The 23,975-nt window shown below is 40.2% G+C and overlaps 1 protein-coding gene across 1 annotated transcript in view; it reads right to left on the bottom strand.

Moving 5' to 3' along the window:
* PKP4 (plakophilin 4) overlaps positions 1-23,975 on the bottom strand; it is a 254,871-nt gene that overhangs the window by 97,527 nt on the left and 133,369 nt on the right. The window contains exon 3 of the mRNA XM_062187042.1: positions 22,073-22,185. Coding sequence (XP_062043026.1) covers positions 22,073-22,185 — 113 coding nt within the window. The remainder of the gene's footprint in view (positions 1-22,072; positions 22,186-23,975) is intronic.

Below are 23,975 nucleotides of genomic sequence, written 5' to 3'. Positions count from 1 at the left end.
GGCTGCAATGATCAGGGCTGGGGCAGGCTGAAGCCATGAGCCAGGAGTTTCATCTATGTCTCCCTCCTGGGTGCAGGAGTCCAAGCACTTGGATCAACTTCTAATGCTTTCCCTGACACATTAGCAGGAAGCTGGATCAGAGGTGCAGTAGTTGGGACTCAAACTCGCGACCATATGGAATGCTGACACTGCAGGTGGAAGCTTAATCTTCTACAACACCAGCCCCTAACTTCAGATCTTATGTGTACATTTTGTTGAGTTTTGATAAGTGTGTACATCTGTATAACTACCACTCCAATCAAGATATAGGACATTCAGGATGCTGACACTGTAGATGGTGGCTTAACCTCCTAGAAGGTCTTTTTTTTTTTTTTTTAACTTTTATTTAATAAATATAAATTGCCAAAGTACAGCTTTTGGATTACAGTGGCTTCCCCACCCCCCCATAACTTCCCTCCCACCTGCAACCCTCCCATCTCCCGCTCCCTCTCTCATTCCATTCACATCAAGATTCATTTTCAATTCTTTTTATATACAGAAGATCAATTTAGTATATATTAAGTAAAGATTTCAACAGTTGGCACCCACACAGAAACACAAAGTGTAAAGTACTCTTTTAGTACTAGTTATAGCATTAATTCACACTGGACAAGACATTAAGAACAGAGATCCTACATGGGGAGTAAGTGCACAGTGATCCTGTTGTTGACTTAACAATTGACACTCTTGTTTATGGCGTCAGTAATCACCCGAGGCTCTTGTCATGTGCTGCCAAGGCTATGGAAGCCTCTTGTGTTCACAAACTCTGATCTTATTTAGACAAGGTAATAATCAAAGTGGAAGTTCTCTCCTCCCTTCAGAGAAAGGCACCTCCTTCTTTGATGGCCTGTTCTTTCCACTGGGATCTCACTTGCAGAGATCTTTCATTTAGGGATTTTTTGTTTTGTTTTGTTTTGTTTTTTCATTTTTGCCAGAGTGTCTTGGCTTTCCATGCCTAAAATACTCTCATGGGCTCTTCAGCCAGATCTGAATGCCTTAAGGGCTGATTCTGAGGCCAGAGTGCTGTTTAGGACATCTGCCATTCTATGAGTCTGCTGTGTATCCCGCTTCCCATGTTGGATTGTTCTCTCCTTTTTAATTCTATCAGTTAGTATTAGCACACACTAGTCTTGTTTATGTGATCCCTTTGACTCTTAATCCTATCATTATGATCAATTGTGAACTGAAACTGATTGCTTTGACTAGTGAGATGGCATTGGTACATGCCACCTTGATGGGATTGAATTGGAATCCCCTGGCATGTTTCTAATTCTACCGTTGGGGGCAAGTCCAATTGAGCATGTCCCAAATTGTACATCTCCTCCCTCTCTTATTCCCACTCTTATATTTAACAGGTATCACTTTTCAGTTAAATTTAAACACCTAAGAATAATTGTGCATTAATTACAGAGTGCAACTAGTAGTATTAAGTAGAACAAAAAAAGCATACTGATAAACATTTGGTGACCTGTAAACACTGTACAGTGGGTGAATTGGCTTCCTCCATAGCAAAAATACAAGGTGAGTCTTAAATTTCTAACTTTAATGTCCAGGATTCTTCTTTGGAGAAATATCACTGCAAAGAACTATGGTATATAGTATAACAGAAGAGTTGGTTGATAAGCTGATTCTTTCTCTCCTTTTCTTCCTTCCCCACTGTTTGCCAGAATGAGACATCATTACCAATAGAGAAGGCATAATGGAATCTAAGGAGCATATTGTATAAATTCATAATCTATGTAATTTTAAAATTCAAGCTAAAAATTGGTCTCTGGAGAAAAGCCAGAGCTGGGCCAATCCAAAGCCAGGAGTTTCTTCCAGGTCTTACATGCGGGTAACAGGGGTCCAAGCACTTGGGCCATCTTCTACTGCTTTCCCAGGCCATAGCAGAGAGCTGGATTGGAAGAACTGCTGCCGGGATTAGAACCAGCACCCATATGGGATGCTGGTGCCACAGGTGGAGACTTAGCACACTAAGCCACAGCACCAGCCCCCACTCAGCAGATTTTAAGAAATGTTAAGAAATACTGACTTTAAGAAATATAATCATAATAATTTTTATAAAACCCCAAAAATCATGGTTAATTTTTAAAATATAAATTCAGTCATATAATTAAAGGTTGATAGGACGGCGCCATGGCTTAACAGGCTAATCCTCCGCCTTGCGGCGTTGGCACCAGATTCTATCCCGGTTGCCCCTCTTCCAGGCCGCTATGGCCCAGGAAGGCAGTGGAGGATGGCCCAAGTCCTTGGGCCCTGCACCCGCATGGGAGACCAGGAGAAGTACCTGGCTCCTGGCTTCGGATCAGTGAGATGCGCCGGCCACGGTGGCCATTGGAGGGTGAACCAACGGCAAAAAGGAAGACCTTTCTCTCTGTCTCTCTCTCTCTCACTATCCACTCTGCCTGTCAAAAAAAAAAAAAATAATAATAATAATTAAAGGTTGACTCATCTAACAATGTTAAACCATTGTTACCCAACATTTAAAACATACACAATAAAAACCAGTTCACGAGCCAGGCATTTGGCCTAGCGGTTAAGAAGTTGCTTGGGAAGCCCGTATCCCATACTACAGTGCCTGGGTTTAAGTTATGGTTTCACTCCCAATTCTGATTCCAGCTTCCTACTAATGCATATATTGGAAGGCAGCAGGTGATGGTTTAACTAGTTGGGTCATTGGCACCTAAAGGGAGATCCAGATTAGGACCTAAGTTTCTGGCTTTGGATTGGCTGGGCCCCAGTTGTTCAGGGCATTTGTGGAGTGAATGGATGGATGGGAGTTCTCTCCCTGTCCACCAGAGAGAATAATAAACATCTTTTAAATAAATTAATATAAGGAACCCTCTGTGCATTTATTACCAAGCTTCAGCAAAAGACTGAACACGCAGTGAAACTTCATTAATACCTTCATCCACTATTTTCTCTGCATTACTGGATCAGTAAAATGCAGATATTACAACATTTCAGTATAAAATACTTTAGATATATCCCTAAATATAGATATTCTAAGGACATAATTAATAGTAACATTATCACATCCCCCCAAATTAACAGTAAAACTCAGTATCAACAAGTATTTAGGCAGTATTTAAATCCCTGGTCTATTTGAATAAAGACCAAAACAAGGCCCACATGTTGTATTGCTTGGTTTCTCTAAAAAACCTCTTTTCATGTACTGTTTTGACCTCCCTCCTCCTTTCCTGCTGGGAATTATTTCATTTGTGCTATAGAACTCCTGAGGGTGTGGATCTAATTAATGCATCAGCGCACTGTCATTTAAAATGCTCTTCTGTATCTTGTATTTCTCATAACTGTTATTTAGATTGAGATGCTTGAACTTTGAGGCAAGGACATACTGTAGGTGATGATCTGCATTTCCCACTGTGTCCCATCAACAGACCACAGTTTCTTTCTCCTTTTTGTGATGCTCAAGTGATACATGAGTGGGTTCAGGTGTTGTTGGCCTGATGCATCCATTATTAAATCCCCATCAACTTTTCAGCTGATGATTTTAGGAGCCATTGATGAGCACTGTTTTAGATCTACTATTTTCTTAGAAGTTGCAAAATTCAACCAAGATTTTAACTTGTAGTTTTATTCCTAATGTAGGACTCTTCAATAATATAATAAATTTCTGCCTTTGAATTTATGTTCATAAGAAATACAACAAAATATCACTTACTATTTGAAATTCTTTATTGAGAAATATTTTACTAATGCTACTTAAATAGCTATGTGCCCATGCTTTGTGCTTCTTAAGAACCAGTTCTTGTTATTGTGGTTAATAATTTTAATTTTTCTGTGATTCAAACAGCCCATTATTGATAATATAACTAAAGAAAGAGAGAGTAGACCAATCTAGTAGATCAATCTTTAACTGACTTAGACTGAAGCAAAGACTCAATACCACAGAATCCTAAACTTAGTGGTTATTTTTGTTCATTTCCCATAGAGGCTCTAAGAAGTAAACCTACTTATACCCTGAAGATATTTCTTGCCTTGGGTTATCAGAAGTTCACTAACACAAACCAAATGTTTTATCTAAATTATTTGATGGTGGTTAAAATGTATAATTGTTTTAATGTATGATTATTTAGTTGTTAAAATTTATAGCCTACAGGCTTTTCCCTTCTTCAGCTTTAGAGTGTTTTTCCTGATTTAATCATGGAGGAACACAACAGCAGAGTAGAAAAATCTATGCAAAACCAGATTAGATTGATTTGTTATTAAATAGATTGTGAAGCCTCAGGGAGGACTGCTATAATAACAATTCAGACACTACAAAGTCTGGCAAATTTGTCAGGTGTTTTTCCTCCCTGGGCAGACATGCCATGTTCATTTTTACAGCCAGCTGATTAACTGCTGAAAATGCACTAATGGATGGCCTTCACTTTTAGGTAGATAATCACATTTCCAATCTTTTTTCCCATACATCATTGGATTAGGGCTATGTTCTGAAGGGTTAAGGAAATATCTCATTACACACATTACTGTTTCCACTCTTAACTTGTCAAGTGGTGATAAGAGGGTGAGCTTAATATCAACTTTCCTTTATCTCATCATTATTGTTCTAGTAACTACATGAAAAATGGTAAATGTTTCCCCCTAAAATAAGTAACAGCACAAAAGGCAATAGTGACATTTCGGTTTTCTTTCTTTCTTTTTTTATTTAACAGATAGAGTTATAGACAGTGAGAGAGAGAAAGAGAGAAAGGTCTTCCTTCTATTGGTTCACTCCCCTAATGGCCGCTATGGCCGGTGCTGCACTGATCTGAAGCCAGGAGCCGGGTGCTTCCTCCTGGTCTCCTATGCAGGTGCAGGAGCGCAAGCACGTGGGACATCCTCCACTGCATGGCTGGGCCACAGCAGAGAGCTGGACTGGAAGAGGAGCAACCGGGACAGAATCTGGCGCCCCAACCAGGACTAGAACCCGGAGTGCCAGCACTGCAGGCGGAGGATTAGCCAAGTGAGCCATGGCGCCAGCCAACATTATGGTTTTCCAGAACTTTACATGATTTACTCATGACATGTTTGTAATTAACTAAGAATAGAAACAGAAGCCACTTCAGAGTTTCCAGAAAGGAGAAACAAAAGAATGGTAGTGGAGACGAAACTAGAGGCAGGGGTTCTACTGTTGTCTTAGTGCCACAAACACAGCTTTTATATAGACTGAGTGTATTTGGTGGAGGACTGACAAGTCTCCCCAAAACATTTCTTGACAACCCAATGGTAAACCAATAGCAAAACACTACCTTTAGGAGAAAATGTCTTTCTAATGTTAGATTTGGGCGCACAATAATAATTAAAACCAAATCAACCCAAAGACATTACCACCAGGACCAAAAAATAAAATGCTATTGAGCACTCAAAGGGTAGCAGAGACAAAACAGCTATTAGCACTGGTGTCAGTTATGTAGTAGATGTTCAGTGGCTGTTCTCTTCCTTATAACCATACATACGTATTTTCACCTAAGGGTATGATAATCAAAGATAAAATAAGGTTTCCTGGGATACTACCAGAACAGACAATGCAATCCGATCAATATAGCACCCTTCACAAAATTAGAAATGATCAAAATAAAGGCATATATGAGTATTTTATGCTGTTACTAAGGCACTTAGTCATCTAGTATGTTGTTCACAATGTCTTTCCTGCTAGAATAAAAAAAAAAAAACTCTTGGTTTTTATATATTGGTATCTTTAGCAAAAAGCAAAGGCATGAACATATATTGAGTGAATTTGGAAAAATAATCATAAGTATTTGTAGAAGTAAATAAATGTAAAATACCAAAAAAAAAAAAAAAAAGAGAGAGAAAACAGGAAAAGGAAGTAATATTTTTCTCATCTGTTTGGGCTTTCACATATGGTATGTTGAAGGCTTAGATAATATGTGGTCTATTATTATATATCACATATGGATGGTTGTCAAAATATTATGTTTGTGTTCTAAAAACAGATCAATATAGTGTAGTGTGTGCTATCATCTGTTAGGACACGTACTACTTACAGGAATACATCCTAGAGTTATTTTAGTTTTTCAAAAATTAATGATAGTATCAAAAATAATTACCCAGATTAGAAAAATGAACAAAGAATATGGAAAGAAAACTGAACTAAAATAGACTAGACGCATATGAAAATAGAGTCAACTCCACCAGAAATCAAAGAAATGCAAAGTAAAAAGAGATAACACTAAATCAATTAATGTTAAGTTTTGGAAAAAGAAACCAAGAGCAGCTCAAAACTTTTCATATGCTGCTCAGGAGGGTGCATTTGTTGAACTAATTTGGAAAGCAAGTAACCAAGATCTGAAAAATTGAAAATATGCATGATGACCTAAATATTCTACTAATTATAAATGTTCCAGAATCTTACACATGTGAACTAGGAGATACGTTCAGGAATGTTCACTGTTGCATAACTTATAATATTCTAAATCCTTAATATGGAGGATGGCTCAACGGCTTAACAATATGATACAAATACTCATGTATAAGAACAGTTTAAAAATGAAGTACATGTACATATATCAATGTGGATATACCTCAGATAGAAAAATTATTGTGACCAATGATACACACATAAATATTTGTATATACCAACGAAACAACACAAGGGCCAGGCACTGTGGTGCAGCAGGCTAAGCTGCCACTTGTGATGTAGCCTACATCAGAGCTCTGGCTGCTCTGCTCCAATCCAGCTCCCTGTTACTATGCTCAGGAAGGCAGCAGAGGATGGCCCAACTACTGAGACCCCTGTCACTCACGTGGGAAACCAGGATCAAATTCTTGGCTGCTGATGTAAGCCTAGCCTAGACCTGGTTGTTGCGGTCATTTGGAGAGTGAAACAGCAGATGGAAGACCTCTAACCGATCCCCCGCCCCATCACATTCCCTTTCAAAAAAATAATCTTTTAAAAAAACAATAAAAGTATCAGTCATATGTATGATGTACATGATTATGTAGTTGACATATGAACACACACAGCAGACTGGAGGACTGCACAGCTGGCCAGTTTTAGCAATAGGAGAATAGGGCAAAGAGAGCACATTTCTGTTTTATTATTTATTTTTTTTCTGGCAAGAAGCTAGTATGATGAATTTTCATTTCATTTCAATTCTGGGATAGGAATACTTGAATATTTGTTATATCATTCTCTGTACTTTGAATTTTAACATTTCTTAAGAAGAAGATTAAAAAGTACAGACAACCTCTAAATCACAGTAATAAGAAAATAGAGTACTTAAGAGCATTGTTTTTTAAACATAGAAAAACCAATTAATTCTTCGAAAGCAGGAAAGGTAAAATTTTTCAATCCTATTCAGTCTACTTAGAGTACTTTATCAAACATAAACATAGTTTGAAAAAAACCTCATGATTTAGAGCAAGGGCCAGAAATGAAACTTCTCTTTGGGTTCAATAACTCATTACTGTAAAATAATTTAAGAATGGTAATTATACAATGTGAGCTAAGAAAAATTACAGAAAATAATTTCAATTAAAACAGTTCTTTAAAAGATAATTAAAGAATGGTATGGTACATATATTTTAGATGCATGGGCCTTTGGATTTTAAAAACTATTTTCCTCCTCATTAATTAGAACAATTAATACAGCAAAGATGTCTTCATATTTAACCAAATGTACTAAATTTGTTTTAAAATAATCTGAAACTTTGATGCAACCTATAATCTTGATCTCTTTTGTGATTCTTTGCAACCACATTTATCCACTTAACATTTTATAAAGCTCAGTCTGAGACAGGGTTGTTTTTGCTTTTTTTCAAAAGATTTATTTATTTATTTGAAAGGCAGAGTTACAGAGAGGCAGAGGCAGAGGCACAGAGAGAGAGAGAGAGAGAGAGAGAGAGAGAGAGAGAGAGAGAGTTGTCTCATCCACTGGTTCACTCCCCAGATGACTGTAATAGCTGGAGTTGCGCCAATCTGAAGCCAGGAGCCAGGAGCTTCCTCTGAGTGTCCCACAAGCGTGCAGGGGCCCAAGCACTTGGGCCATCTTCCACTGCTTTCCCAGGCGATAGCAGAGAGCTGGATCAGAAGTAGAGCAGCCGAGACTCGAGACTCAAGACTCGACTGCAGGCGGTGGCTTTACCTGCTAAGCCACAGCACTGGCCCCAATGAGACAGGGTTTTGAAATACTTACTGTGATTAAAATGCTTTGCTGTACAATGTTCTGGACTCATAAATGATTTTATTACATATGAAAAGTGGTTTAAAATTCAAATTCCACATGACCACATTCCCAGATTCAAACCAGTTAGCCTGATGGAATACTGTGTTAATTACCCTGGGCTCACAGGTCCTAGAGAAGACGTAGTTATACAAGTTTAATTCAAATGTGGAGAGATAGTTGCCACTTAGATGTGTATGTCCCAGATGAAACAGGCTCATGACTGGAATGGCAATGACAAACAGTAATTAAAATGCCTTCTAGAAGAACTGTGCTTGAGTGAACTGCTCCAGATAAATGAGTTCTGCAGGGCTGCAGGTCAGCCACAGATGCATTTTGCATCTTTCAGATGTGGAACTCCTTATTGTGCTTACAACAGGAGTTGCATCATAAAAATTCACTGGTACTAATTTGCTCATAAGAACATCCATTTAATAAATATTCACTGCAGAATCCCAAAGAGTGTTTCTGATAATTACACTCAAACATGAAATAGTTTATTCTTCATTTAGTCTGAATTAGAAATGAAGTCAGGGAGCTCTTATTTGTTTATTCATTAAGAGAGTCACCAGTGACCAAATGTAGCATTAAGAAAGGAAACTTGGTGAACTATATTATGATGAACATTGCAAGAGTCCCAAACAGCTTTAGAAGTTAATCAACACAGACAACTAGCTCAGGAACAATCAAGAATTTACCATGACAGAAAGCAAAGTGGAAAGGTAAGAAGACAAGTCCTGCTAGAGAGTAGAAGCATGGGCGACAGGCCAAGGGAATCCTCCCTGTGCTCCCCCTCTCCCTTCTAATCTAAGACTGCCTGGAGCAAAACCCTGGGGATTTTCCCACAACATAGCAGCACTATTCACAATAGTGGAAAGAACCCTAATGACATCTGGCAAAAGACAAACAAAATGTAGTATGCTCGCACAATGGAATATTAAGTGGGAATAAAAAGGACTAACTACTGATACATACTATGCTATGGACAAACCTTGAAAATATGCAAAGGGGACAGATATTGTAAAATGCCACATATATGAAATGTGTGCAGGAAAATCCATAGACACAAAACAGATGATGGTTCCCAGGGATTGGGGAGATGGAAGAATGAGGAGAAAACAGAAGTGGGTAGAGTCTTTTGGGGGTGATGAAATGCTCTAAAATTATACAGCGTTGAAGGCTGCAGGACTCTGTGAAGCCAACCCTGAATTGTGCACTGTAAACTCACATTCCACAGCGTGCCAAATACATCTCAATCAACTTATTATTTAATAACAATCAGAAGATCCTCAGGTTGTGGCTGATGAGAGCCTGAAGGTCAAAGGGACAGGATTTTATCAAACATCTTCCTGAAGTAGTAAATTAAATAAAGAATAAATGTCAAGGTACACACATTCAGTCTGTTCAGACTATACTTTCAGAGAACGTATTATTTGAGGAGATCTATTTCACAATGACTTAAAAATAATCACTGAAGAAAAGATATGAACCATGAAAAAGCCTTTTCTGCTGCTGTCAGCCCTAGAACATTTTTAGAATTTTTAACAGTATCAGTGGAAGCCTGATGGGTACTGGCAGACGACCGACCACATACAGTATATATAAAAATCTGAATGGCAGTGGGGAGTCAAATCTTTTCATTAAAAAAAATAACTTTTTATTTCTTGAGTGGAGATAAAAAGACCACTTGTCAAGATTGTATGACCTTCTTTGAAACCATAAAGAACTCGATTCTAGCAGGGCTTTAAGCTAACTGAGAAGGGAGATTTAGGGAGAGTGTGTGGTTATTTAATTTTAACACTGCCGCCCCTTTCCGCTCACTAGGCTGTTATGGGTAGGACTTTTCTCTACATATACAGTAGCTTCTTAAACCAGTGGCAGCCAGTTAAAGGACACACAACATGAAGGCACCACTTGTTTCCAAATGGGATAATCAAATTTACAAAATCATGTTCAGAAAGTCAAAATGAAAATTAAAACTGTGCTTTACTTCCAAAGTTTGCTATTAATATTTGTTTTTATAATTATGAAAAGCTTTTTAAATATCTTAACTTCAATATGTAGAAAATTTAGTGTTTATCTTAATTAAGTGGATAAACTATGATGTGTAAGACAAAGTATTTGAGTACAATTGATGGTACATAAAAATAAATTTGCTTGTTCATCATCTGCAGTTTATGTAAAAGCAACTGATAAACAAAGGATAGGGTGGGGCTGGCACTGTGTTTTAACAGATAAAGCCACAGCCTGCAGTGCTGGCATCCCATATGGGCGCTGGTTCGAGTCCTGGCTGCTCCACTTCTGATCCAGCTCTCTGCTATGGGCTGGGAAAGCAGCAGAAGATGGTCCAAGTCCTTGGACCTCTGAACCCACGTGGGAGACCAGGAAGAAGCTCCTGGCTTCAGATGAGCATAGCTGCGGCCAATTGGAGAGTGAACCAGCGGATGGAAAACCTCTCTCTCCCTCTGCCTCTCCTCCTCTTTCTCTGTAACTTTTTAAAATAAATAAATAATCCTTTTTCTTTTTTTTAAAAAAAGTGAATAAAGATTGGTTTCTGGGCAAGGTAAGATTGTAATCTTCCCTCAAGAATAGCTTTGAAATTCTATGCTGCAATTTTTTTAGAGACAGCTTATAGAATTCCAAGATGATGATATTTTCCTTTACCCGAATCTTCAATTCTAACTATATTTTCTTAGTTTTCCACAGTTTTATTATCCAAGAAGCTGTTGTGTTCAGGAAATTTGAACATAGGCTATATCTTGAAGGCTGAATTTATCTTGTAATATTTTACCTGACCAAATCTGCTATCCTCGGTGTACTTGCCATCGGAAGGGTTATAGTAATCTCCAACCACTAAAAATTAACATGGGGGGGGGAGTTCCAAGTTATTTGTCCCCTTGAGAATTTCTCTGAGAAGTGGCAGACATTAAAACATGTTTAAAGAAAAGTTCTGGCATATCCAAGTAGGACTTGAATGAGAGAAAAAGTTACTCATAAGGAATTCTCAAAATTTAAAAATATTAAAAAAGGAATGAGGCAAAAATTTAAAAGCAGTGGCTTCTTTTAAGAGGGTATGTTGACTGTGGTGGTCACACAGCTGTATGCCAAAAGTGTTTGTCAAAAATCATACAACTATTCTATAAAGGGGTGAACTTTTAGTAAATTTAATAAATCTGGCTTAAGAACAAAGCAGTTATCTCTGAATGGTAGAATTATGCATTTTTCTCTTTGTACCTTCTTGAATTTCACAAATGACTATTTAATTACATAGCCAGCAAAATGCACAGAGTCTTTCGCACCCTGCCTGCGTCTATGCCCTTGGGAGTACAGGTGGGCAGGTGAAGTCCCAGCTGGGTAGATTGGCAGAGTGCATGTGGGGTCCTCCCTGCAGTTCTGGTCCTTTTACTGTCACTAATCCACTGAAATCTCAACTCAGCTCATGGGAGAGCAATAGCCCACTAGTGATTTTATAGGGAGAAGAAGAACAAATCTCATGTGCATCAAGTTCAGATTTGAAGGTTGGTGACCTGCCCACAGGACACATAGTTTAACGGGCATATTTCTCTCCAAGACTCCTGTGCTGTGAGACTTTCCTGAGATGAGCTGGACATCTCCTCAGAGTCCTTTCTCTTGTTAAGGTGTACTCACTGTGCACCTGCACAGTGACACAGTGACTGGCAACTTGGGACACCTCATATCTCAGCACTAATTGCCATCCATGAGTAAAAAGCTCTGCAGGGGCCAGCGCTGTGGTGTAGCAGATAAAGTTGCTGCCTGCAATGCTAGCATCCCATATGGGCACCAGTTGGAGACCCGGCTGCTCCACTTCTGATCCAGCTCTCTGCTCTGGCCTGGGAAAGCAGTAGAAGATGGCCCAAATCCTTCAGGCCATGCACCCACATGGGAAGACCCGGAGGAATCTCCTGGCTCCTGGCTTCAGATAGATACTGCTCCAGCCGTTGCAGCCAATTGGAGAGTGAACCAGCGATTGGAAGACTCTCTTTCTCTGCCTATTCTTCTCTCTCTGTGTAACCCTGCCTTTCAAATAAATAAATAAATATTTTTAAAAAACTTTGCAGATAGAAATAGTCATAGCAGGCTGCCTGCTTACTGGACTTGAAACTGGTCCATGCATCCATCTACACATGAAAAGGATCAGCTTCAGCACAGCTGGAGTGTCAAAACTGGCCACCTGGAGAATAACTTTTAGCTAAGGTGCTGGGCTGTCCATCTATTTTCCATTTAACAATAGAAGAAGTCTGTTTCCATAATTTATTGGCAAGAGACCACAGAGCACGCAGCCTGTCTTATCTTATACTGCCCCATCTTACAGGAGTCTTTTCATGGGGACACACAGGATACGTCACGCAAGTCTCAGTCCCAAGAACAGTGCCTTCTCCTGAACACCCTGGTTTGTTTTTCATCTTACAATCATCTGAATCATGGATTTCATTAGCGTGTCTATCTTTACATGGCTACTAGGCCACTCAGAACAAAAGTGGCTTGCTACTTCAGCAAATGTTATTAATACTATTTATATTTTGTATTGATCTTGACTTCATTTTCTTTTTCTTTAAAGATTTTATTTATTTATTTGACAGGTAGAGTCATAGACAGTGAGAGAGAGAGAGACAAAGGTCTTCCTTCCGTTGGTTCACCCCCAAATGGCCGCTATGGCTGGTGCTGCGCTGATCCAAAGCCAGGAGCCAGGTGCTTCCCTCGAGTCTCCCATGTGGGTGCAGGGGCCCAAGCACTTGGGCCATCCTTCACTGCTTTCCCGGGACACAGCAGAGAGCTGGATCGGAAGTGGAGCAGCTGGGACTAGAACCGACGCCCATATGGGATGCTGGCACCACAGGTGGAGGATTAACCTTGTGCGCCACAGCGCCGGCCCCTCATTTTATTTTTCTAAACTTTATCTTCTTTTTGACCTAAATTGTGCTTTTAAACCAATTCAGTAAAGTTGCAGTTTACAAAGTAAAAATGCAAAAACATAGTTGCTTTTTTGTATACACTAATAATGAACTCACTGAAAGAAAAATTCTATTTACAACAGTCACAAAATATCAAATAGGAATAAATTTAATCAAAGAAGTGAAAGATCTCTATAATGAAAATTATAAAATACTGATGAAAGACACATAAAAAAATGGAAGATATTCCTTGCTCATGGATTAGAAGAATCAATATCACTAAAATGTACATACTACTTAAAGCAATCTACAGATTCAATGCAATCCCTATCAAAACATAAGTGATATTCTTTATAGAATTAGAAAAAAACAATCCTAAAATTCATATGGAACTATAAAGGACCTAGAATAGCCAAAGAGATTCTGAGCACAGAAAAAAAAAAAATCAAATCAGGCTGAAGGCATCACAATAGTGACTTCAAAACATACTACAAATTGATAGCATTAAAACAGCATGGTACTGGGATAACATCTGACACATGGATCAATGGAAAAAAAGAGGGAACCTAGAAATTAATCCACACATATAACACCAACTGCTTTTTGACAAAAGTGCCCAGACCATACACTGGAATAAGGATAATCTCTTCAATAAGTGGTGCTGGAAAAACCAGATGTCTATACATAGAAGAACGAAATTAGAGCCATTCCTCTTACCACATACAAAAATTGATCCAAGAGGATCAAATACCTAAATTTACGACCTGAGACTATGAAGCTGCTGGAAGAAAATGTAGGAGAAACACTCCAAGACACTGGTGTAAGTGAGCACTTCTTAGACAAGACCACCCCCCCCCCCCCCGCCCCTGGCAAAGCACAGGCAACAAAAGCAAAACTAAACAAATGGGATAAATCAAACTCAGAAGCTTCTGCTCCGCAAAGGAAATGATCAAATGATCAAAACAGAGAAGAGACACCCAATACCTTTTCAAAAAGTTTCAAACACTTTTTAGAAGAGGTAAAATACTAGGGCCAGCCATGTGGCATAGCAGGCTAAGCCTCTGTCTGCGGTACCACCATCCCATATGGGTACTGGTTCGTACCCTGGCTGCTCCTGTTCTGATCCAGCTCCTTGCTAATGTTCCTGGGAAAGCAGTGGAAGATGGCCCAAGGAATTGGGCCCCTGTTCCCACACGGGAGACCTGGAAGAAGCTCCTGGTTCCTGTCCCAGCTCTGGCCGTTGTGGCCATTTGGGGAGGTGAACCAGTGGATGGAAGATCTCTCTTCTCCCTTCCTCTGTCTGTAACTCTGGCTCTCCTATAAATAAATAAAATCTTTTTAAAAAGGAGAAGAAGTAAAATATTAAATATATCGGTAACTGTAGTATACTCAGAACAAAGCCATACCCTCCTATATATACATATAACTGTGAAATATATAAATATATAAATGCTGTATCCAGTGTAAATGCAAACTAGAACTTCTTTATTAACTCATTAAATAGTCTACCTCTAAGGAGGAAAAACATTAAATCCATAAATATTAAACACATAGATGACTACAGTGTACTAAGTGCAAATACAGGAAGGCTGCTACCTGACATTCCTGTGCACCTCAGGGCTTTAAGACTGCTCTGGTTATTTTCCATTTATGTCATTTTTGGACATATGTTATCAATTCTAAATTTAGGGTAATTATAATATATTGATATTGCTAGTTTAATTGACCTTTTTTACAGCAAGTAGAAAAATGGAAAATTACATCAGAAATGAAGTTTTTATTATCTCCCATGAGTCATTTATAGAAACAAAAACAAAAACCAAAAACATTTGCTCCCTTTACTGACACAGTTTTCACTTTTTTTATTTTTAATTACTATTTTTTTAAATTTATTTGAGAGGCACGTGGGGTGTGGGTAGAGAGAGAAACAGAGAGGAGCATGAGCTCCCATGTGCTGATTCACTTGCCAAATGCCCACAACAGCTGCAGGAGCCAAAGCCAGGAGCCAGAAACTCAATCCAGGTTTCCCATGTGGGCAGCAGGAATCCAACTACTTGAATCATCACTGCTGCCTCTCAGGAACCTGGAGTCAGGAGCAGGAGCCAGGGATGAAATGCAGGCATTCTGGTGGGGGATTACAGGATTCTAGTCGGTGTCTATCCACTAGGCCAAGTGCCATCCCCTTAACACACTATTTTCTGATGATCTCCTGGCCAGCGTGTGAGCTTAGTAGTACCAGAGTAGATAACTGTGTCAACAGACTTCTTAAGATTCCCTGAAAAGCAACCTGAAAAGTGTGAAGAGGAGATATGAGAAAGGGCAGATAGAAACCCAAAGACATTCAGCAGATGATCGAATGGCAAAGCAACCTTATTTGATGAAGCCAAACCTGGCAGACTACATTAGTCTACTATGCACTCCACATCATCTGGATGGCAGTTTGCCTGCTGAGGGGGCAGGGTGGGCCTTCTCATCTCATAGAAGACTTAACACAAGCCTGGAGAAACAAGGGTGAGGCATCAGAGGAAGTGAGAGAAGCTTGAGTAAGGCAGGAAGGAAGGGATAGTAAACACATGGGAAACAAAAATGAAGGGGGGGGGGGCGGAGCCATGGCTCACTTGGTTGATCCTACGCCTGTGGCGCTGGTATCCCACATGGGTGCCAGGTTCTAGTCCCGGTTGCTCCTCTTCCAGTCCAGCTCTCAGATGTGGCCCAGAAGGGCAGTGGAGGATGGCTCAAGTGCTTGGGCCCCTGCACCTGCATGGGAGACCAGGAAGAAGCACCTGGCTCCTGGCTTCAGATCGCCGCAGCGCCGGCCGTAGTGGCCATTTGGGGGGTGAACCAACGGAAGGAAAACCTTTCTCTCTATCTCTCTCACTGTCTGTAACTCTACTTGTCAAATACATTAAAAAAAAAAAAAAAAGTGAAGGGGAGAAGGGCAATTCAAGTAGATCAATTAATCACTCCTACCAGAATTCACTAAATGAAGAATCTCTTACTGATAACTGAAGATTCCATAATAGACTCCAGTCTGACTTCCCAGCCTCTGTTTCCGCACTATGATGAAAGGAAAACTGCTCCCAACAACAACCCCACGCCCACACCAGTACAGCCGCTGTTTTTCAGTACATCGTCTCTGCAGACTTAACAGAGCTCTCCACAAGCAAACACCAGCTTTACCTTCCCAACCTTGTAAACCACTGGGTCCTTTCAGGACATATCCTAGCCACTACTAAGCCTCTTAGAACTCCAGGCCAAGTACACTGTGGGATCATATGTACTTCGTACAAAGCTGCTCCTTTTCTTTGGTGAGCTGTTCTTCCATTTCTATAGGACCCAGTCAGTTATCCAACATTCACAGACCAAGCCCCAAGTGATACGTCACATATGATGATACACAATGATTACCAGACGCAAAACACACAAAAATCACTGACAATAACTATTTCCCACATTAGGCTTTTATAGACTTTTACAAACCTGTAGAGTCAGCTAATTGAACCATATATCCTTAAAATTATTTAATATTTAAAACTTCAAGAAAAGTATGGAAAGTAATCTGAGAAGCAGACATCCATCAACCACCCCCTCACTTAACAGCTGTTAACATTTTGTCATGTTTGCTCCAAATGGCTCGGTTAAATGTTCCTTCCTTCCTTCCTTCCTTCCTTCCTTCCTTCCTCCCTCCCTCCCTCCCTTCCTTCCTTCCTTCCTTCCTTAATTAAGAGTTGTTTATTTAGAAAGAAGTCCACTTGCTAGTGTTTTTTGTAACCAGGGTTTGGTGAGAAGCAGGTGAATTTTGTTTGGCCTGAAACTATTCCTATAGTGTGTGTGTTTCTTTAAAACGCCACTGGTTGCTGCTTTGTGAAGGAACAGGAAGGAGTGACAGTAACTGATCTTTTCTTTCTTTCTTTTTTTTTTTTTTTGACAGGCAGAGTGGATAGTGAGAGAGAGAGACAGAGAGAAAGATCTTCCTTTTTGCCGTTGGTTCACCCTCCAATGGCCGCTGCGGCCGGCGCATCTCGCTGATCCGAAGCCAGGAGCCAGGTGCTTCTCCTGGTCTCCCATGTGGGTGCAGGGCCCAAGGACTTGGGCCATCCTCCACTGCCTTCCCGGGCCATAGCAGAGAGCTGGCCTGGAAGAGGGGCAACCGGGATAGAATCCGGCGTCCCGACCGGGACTAGAACCCGGTGTGCTGGCGCCGCAAGGTGGAGGATTAGCCTGTTAAGCCACGGCGCCGGCCCCTTCTCTCTTCTTTTCTAGAGGTATCTCCATCTTAAATTGCAGTCACTCCAAAACATTTTTACACTTTTACTCTGTGTGCATACACTGATAAACAATACCAAGCATTATTTGTTAGATATACATGTTTATATTACTAGACATATATATATATATATATATATATATATACACACCTATATTTATACTTCTGCAACTTGGAGTTTTCAACCAAAAGTCTGTTTTGCAAACTGTCCATGTTGAGACATACAGATCCAGTTTAACTGCCCTCAAGTTCACTTATTTCCCACTTCCATGCTGATAGATATGTCTGCTCTTTGGATTATTTTTTTTTTTTTATTTTTATTTATTTTTTTTTTTTATTTATTTATTTTTTTTGACAGGCAGAGTGGACAGTGAGAGAGAGAGACAGAGAGAAAGGTCTTCCTTTTGCCGTTGGTTCACCCTCCAATGGCCGCCGCGGTAGCGCGCTGCGGCCGGCGCACCGCGCTGTTCCGATGGCAGGAGCCAGGTGCTTCTCCTGGTCTCCCATGGGGTGCAGGACCCAAACACTTGGGCCATCCTCCACTGCACTCCCTAGCCACAGCAGAGAGCTGGCCTGGAAGAGGGGCAACCGGGACAGGATCGGTGCCCTGACCGGGACTAGAACCCGGTGTGCCGGCGCCGCAAGGCGGAGGATTAGCCTGTTGAGCCACGGCGCCGGCCTCTTTGGATTATTTTTAAAATAATGCAGCAACGGGCCGGCACCGTGGCTTAACAGGCTAATCCTCCACCTTGTGGCGCCGGCACACCGGGTTCTAGTCCCGGTCGGGGCGCCGGATTCTATCCCGGTTGCCCTTCTTCCAGGCCAGCTCTCTGCTATGGCCCGGGAAGGCAGTGGAGGATGGCCCAAGTGTTTGGGCCCTGCACCCACATGGGAGACCAGGAGAAGCACCTGGCTCCTGGCTTCGGATCAGCGCGATGCGCCGGCTGCAGCGGCCATTGGAGGGTGAACCAACGGCAAAAAGGAAGACCTTCCTCTCTGTCTCTCTCTCTCACTATCCACTCTGCCTGTAAAAAAAAAAAAAAAAAATGCAGCAACGGGCAAGCAATGCGGCTCACTAGGCTAATCCTCCGCCTGTGGTGCCGGCACCCTGGGTTCTAGTCCCAATTGGGGCGCCGGATTCTGTCCCAGTTGCTCCTCTTCCAGTCCAGCTCTCTGCTATGGCCCGGGAAGGCAGTGGAGGATGGCCCAGGTCCTTGGGCCCTGCACCCACATGGGAGACCAGGAGGAAGCACCTGGCTCCTGGCTTCGTGCAGCATGCCGGCCGCAATGTGCTGGCCATAGCAGGCCACTTAGGGGGTGAACCAACGGAAAAAGGAAGACCTTTCTCTCTGTCTCTCTCTCTCACTGTCTAACTCTGCCTGTCAAAAATAAATAAATAAATAAAACTAAAATAATGCAGCAATAAGCATCCTGCTATACACACCTATCAGACCTTCTCCAAAGGTACCCAGCTTTTAAAGTTTGAAGTATACTCTTTTGCTTACTGATTCTCACTCATTGTCAAGGTTTTTCTTTTTAACGATAAATATTTTAGTTCAATCTTTTTACAAAAATCAGAATTAATCTCAAAACACATGAGGCAAAAGACAATGTGAAACTGTCTTTCCTACCCCTCTTTTCTTAGTTCTGAGTGACACTCAGGTGCCATAATTTCTCACCTGGATTTCTTGGCTCCTGAGAGGGTTTTTCTATGGAGGTACAGTTGTTCAAATTGATGTTTCTGTGAGAGGAAACACACTAGACTGTTCTACTCTCCTAGTTTGCTAACATCAATTGGGCTTTGGGATTTGAGTTTATAGTGTCTGATAGTGAGCTCATCCTTAGTAGTGTCAGTTTTTCAGCTGAGGTTTCCTGAATAATATGGATGTTACATTTGGGCTCCAAACCTACATATTACACAAACTTGGGGTTTACCAAAGGTGTAGCCCTTTGAATGTCATGATTAATGCAGAGATTTTAAGCTCAAACATACCACTTTGAGCACACCCGAGACCGCATCCCTTCAACTCTGCATGGAGAGTAAATTCAACTTTAGTGTTTATCTTGAGGTTTCACATTTGCCCTCAGAGCACCTGCAGAGGCAACTCAGTGTTTCCTGGTTCTGGCTTTCAGTTTGCTTTCTATTTTTTTAAAAAAAGCTTGATTGCTTGATTTTATTTGTTTATGTATTTCTATTTATTTATTTATTTAGTAGAGTTACAGACAGAGAGAGGGAGAGACAGAGGGAAAGATTTTCTATCCTCTGGTTCATTCCCCAAATGGCCTTAGTAGCCAGAGCCGGGCAGATTTGAAGCCAGGTGCCTGGAGCCTCCTCAGGGTCTCCCACGCGAGTGCAGGGGCCCGAGCACTTGGCCCACCTTCTACTGCTTTCCCAGGCCATCACAGAGAGCTGGATTGGAAGAGGAGCAGTTGGGACTTGAACCAGTGCCCATATGAGATGCTGGCACCGCAGGTGGAGGCTTAGATTACTACACCACAGCACCAGCCCCTCCTTTCTATCTTTACTATCTAGAGATTCTCCTTTCTCTTTCATTACTTCCTCTTTTTTTTTTTTTTTTTGACAGGCAGAGTTAGACAGTGAGAGAGAGAGACAGAGAAAGGTCTTCCTTCCGTTGGTTCACTCCCCAAATGGCCGCTATAGCCAGCGCTTCACCGATCTGAAGCCAGGAGCCAGGTGCTTCCTCCTGGCCTCCCATGTGGGTGCAGGGCCCAAGGACCTGGGCCATCCTCCACTGCCTTCCCGGGCCATAGCAGAGAGCTGGACTGGAAGAAGAGCAACCAGGACAGAATCCGGCACCCCGACTGGGACTAGAACCCGGGGTGCCAGCACCGCAGGCGGAGGATTAACCTAGTGAGCCACAGCACCGGCCTCATTACTTCTTTTAAGTATTGGTTTTTATTATTGATATATTAAGTATTTCTAGGAGTTTATCAAGAAAACTTCCATGTTAGTTTTGTTATATATTTTGCCAGAATAAGAAATTCTGGCTAAATTCTTTAAATGTTGAAATAATTTTTCCATTATTGCAAAATTCTATCCTTAGAAGTATATAATATCATGTCATTGAGTTTGTGAATTACTCTTTCTGGTTCTAAAGACATAGATAATTTTTTAAAAATATTGAAAATTAAAACTAATTTTATCTTGATAATTTTAACTTCCTTGATAAATTATTTCACTAGGGGGCCAGCATTGTGGTGTAGCGGGTAAAGCCACCACATGTGATGCCAGCTTCCCATATGGTTACTGGTTTGTGTCCCAGCTGCTCCACCACCTATCCAGCTCCCTGCTAATGGACTGGAAAAAGCAGCAGAAGATGGCCCAAGTGCTTGGGCCCCTGCTGCTCTCATGGGAGACCCAGAAGCTCCAGGCTCCTGGTATCGGCCTGGCCCTGGTGCCAGCTGTTGCAGTCCCCTGGGAAGTGAACCAGCAGATGGAAGATCTCTCTCTGTCTGTCTCTCCCTCTCTCTCTGTAACTCTTTCAAATAAATATATCTTTAAATAAATTACCTCACTAGGTATTGCAAAATCAGTTAAAATTTCTAATTTTTAATATTATACCTTGCTTATAATTGCTATATCTATAAAACTACCTAGATATTTAAAAATGATCTTAGAATTTTGTATTTTGTTCTTATTAATTTATGGACTTTTTGCATGCTCTATGCCTTACCAAACAGACAAATATACAAAAGTGTCCAGGGTCAGGAATGAAAAATTCATGTGAATTCAACTTGTCAACCTAATAGTTTTAAAATTGCACACTAGCAATCAGCTAGAAATGAGAATCTATCTATTTGCTAAGGAGTTTTTGCCCATGAGCAATAGAACATAGTGAAAACAGAACAATTATGAGATTAGAAATAACTGAGAGACAAGTTACTGTGTGTATAGCCACAATATAAGTCTTCAAACCAAGCTTAAAAGAGCAAACAGTAGAAATATTTCATAGTAGTCTTAATAGGAATATGTAATTACTGCAAGAGAAATCTACACTTAGGATAAGCAGTGATTTAGCCATTTTGGAGATTATGATAGTAATGATTATGGTAATAACGTTTTAAAACAGCATAAGAAGCCATTTAAATAAAAATAACAATCATGGTTAAATTTTTTTCCTGTAATACATTTTCTATTTGCTATATTTGAATATACCAAATTAAATCATACAGCAATTAGCTCATATAGGAGTTACAAAGTTCTAGAAATAGTCAACATGGATTGAAGGCATTTTTACAAGCTAACTAAATCTTACCATTTAGAACTATTTCTGTAAAAAAAAAAAAAAATAAGTACCTGGTCTTCAAAGTGCCAGCCAATTAGCTTTATCTAGTAATTAGCGATCAATCATGGGAACATCCATCAACTGTGTCTACACATAAGAAATCAAATTTCTGAAAGTAGCATAGTAGCTTTTGCTATGAAGGCTTACCAATAACTCTACAAAGTACTTCATGCACAAGACTGAAGGATAATCAAGATTGTGAGAGGCTTCTCAAAATTAGAATAAACCGATACCTTTGGTGTCAGATTCAGGAAGGCAAAGTAACAGTGACAACACTACCTGAACCTTCGTTGTGTCCGGGACAACTTAATAAAGCATGGAACCTGTGGGCACAGAAAGAGAGAGCCATTGGCCCTGTACCTGGTGCTGGCGATGCTTGGTGATTCTGCTCCAAGCCTACATCTTTCTAGCTGACTGGCAACAATCTGCCTTTCCACTTCCAGTTCTCGGGTGAGTCGTTGAAACTGAAGCTCCTGTGAGTCAAGGAAATAAAAGGCATATAAGGCGCCAAGGTTTGCTGCTCAAGCAGATACACGCATTAGTGTATGTCACAGGCAACAGAACAACATACCCATAACAGAAAGCTAGGCTGTGGCTTTGTGAAATGCAACTTTGGGATAGAATAAATTACCTATGGTTTGTTGCTTCTTTCAAATTTAAAAGGTCCTAGAATTGTAGGCTTTGTTTAGAATTGAAAACATGTAGATCTTTATTTTTCTTTTTTCTTTTTGATTCTAATTGAGGCCTTTTAAACAGTGTTTCTGTTGCAGTGTCACATTAAATTTAAGGTTTACAGAGACCCTGATGTGAGCACATCAGAGGCACTGTGGCCAAAATAAGAACTTTATCTTCAACAGCAGTTTTTATATCTGTCACGCTGAATATCGGCACACTACTAAAAAGAAAAAAAAGTAAATCCCCATGATGAGAAATGCTTTACCATGTTTGCTACAAAGTCATTTAATTAAGGGGAAAAAATTATCCCACACCCACAGAAAAAGTCTTACTACATTTACCTGTAACATATCCAACAAAACTTTGCTACCGTCACAAATGCATTTATGTGCTGCTGTGTGACAGGAGATAGGGATTAAGAGAAATTAAGAGAGCTAGAACATGACATTTAAAATTGTATTTTAAAGCTGGAAAGATTGTCTCAAGAAAGTATACTCGTTAATCTATGTGACATCATGAAGGCAAACAAGTTACTAGAGATGTGTTAACTTTATTTGTACTTCTCTCATTGATAGCTTGATGGGAACTTAATAAACAAAGTATATCATGTTTTAAAATATCTAAAAATAAAATCAAATATATTTCTCAGGCTTTGAGACAGAAATAACATCTCCAAGAACACCTGAAGCTCCCCTGTGCTAAATTATCTTCAAGACTACACAAAGAAAATGCTGAAGTAAAAGTAGTTCAATTTGACAATGGCTGCTAATTCAAAACACCAAAAATATGAACAGTAAGCCTAGAAACTAAGCAGAAATAAAAGTATTATTTATGAATGCATGTAAATATCTGTTTGTGCACCAACATTTTAATTTGAAAGTGTATCAACTTCCCACGGAAACAAATAGTCTATGACTTGGCAATATTGGTTCTGCAACATCCACATGCTATTCTTAGAATAATGTTTATGAAATAGCCCCTGGACTCCTTACCACATTATGATACTGACAATTCTTTCTAATGAACCCAGTTGCTGTGGGTATACTGGACAGGGCCAAGATGAATAAGAGTTGGCTCAATGATGCTGTATCGCGTGATTGTAATAACTAAGTGGGACAATGCATGCCTCTTCCTACCAATCTCTAGACCACTGGGTCTCAGGAAATGTTTGGCAACAAAGGACCACATAGACAGAAATTGCACACCATTCAGTACTGGGCTAAAACAGAGTCTTTTAAACCAGGATTATCCTTATATATACTTCTTCCTTCTTTGCTCTAGTTTTTGTGATAGACTTCTTTCTATTTATTATAAACATCTTTTCTCACAAGACCGGTTGCTTATATCAAGCTGAGTTGGGCAAAGACCATCTATGAATCCCAAATAGTCACTGAGCCAACACATTAGCTTTGTATTCTGAGTTCAGTGGCTACAGGTGTTTGGGAGCTGGAGCGTTCCCTCATTTTGTGATGGGAAAGTTAACCTTACTAAAGCACGACTGAGGTATGTTTCAAATCATAACATAGGAAAAAAACTCCACCCACAGAAAAAAATCCCACTGCAGTGAATTTTTATCATATATGTGGCT

This window comes from Lepus europaeus, chromosome 1 (genome assembly GCF_033115175.1).
Source record: "Lepus europaeus isolate LE1 chromosome 1, mLepTim1.pri, whole genome shotgun sequence".
Taxonomy (NCBI): Eukaryota; Metazoa; Chordata; class Mammalia; order Lagomorpha; family Leporidae; genus Lepus; species Lepus europaeus.
Note: the sequence above shows the minus strand (reverse complement) of the source record. Positions and strands in the feature narration are given on the sequence as shown.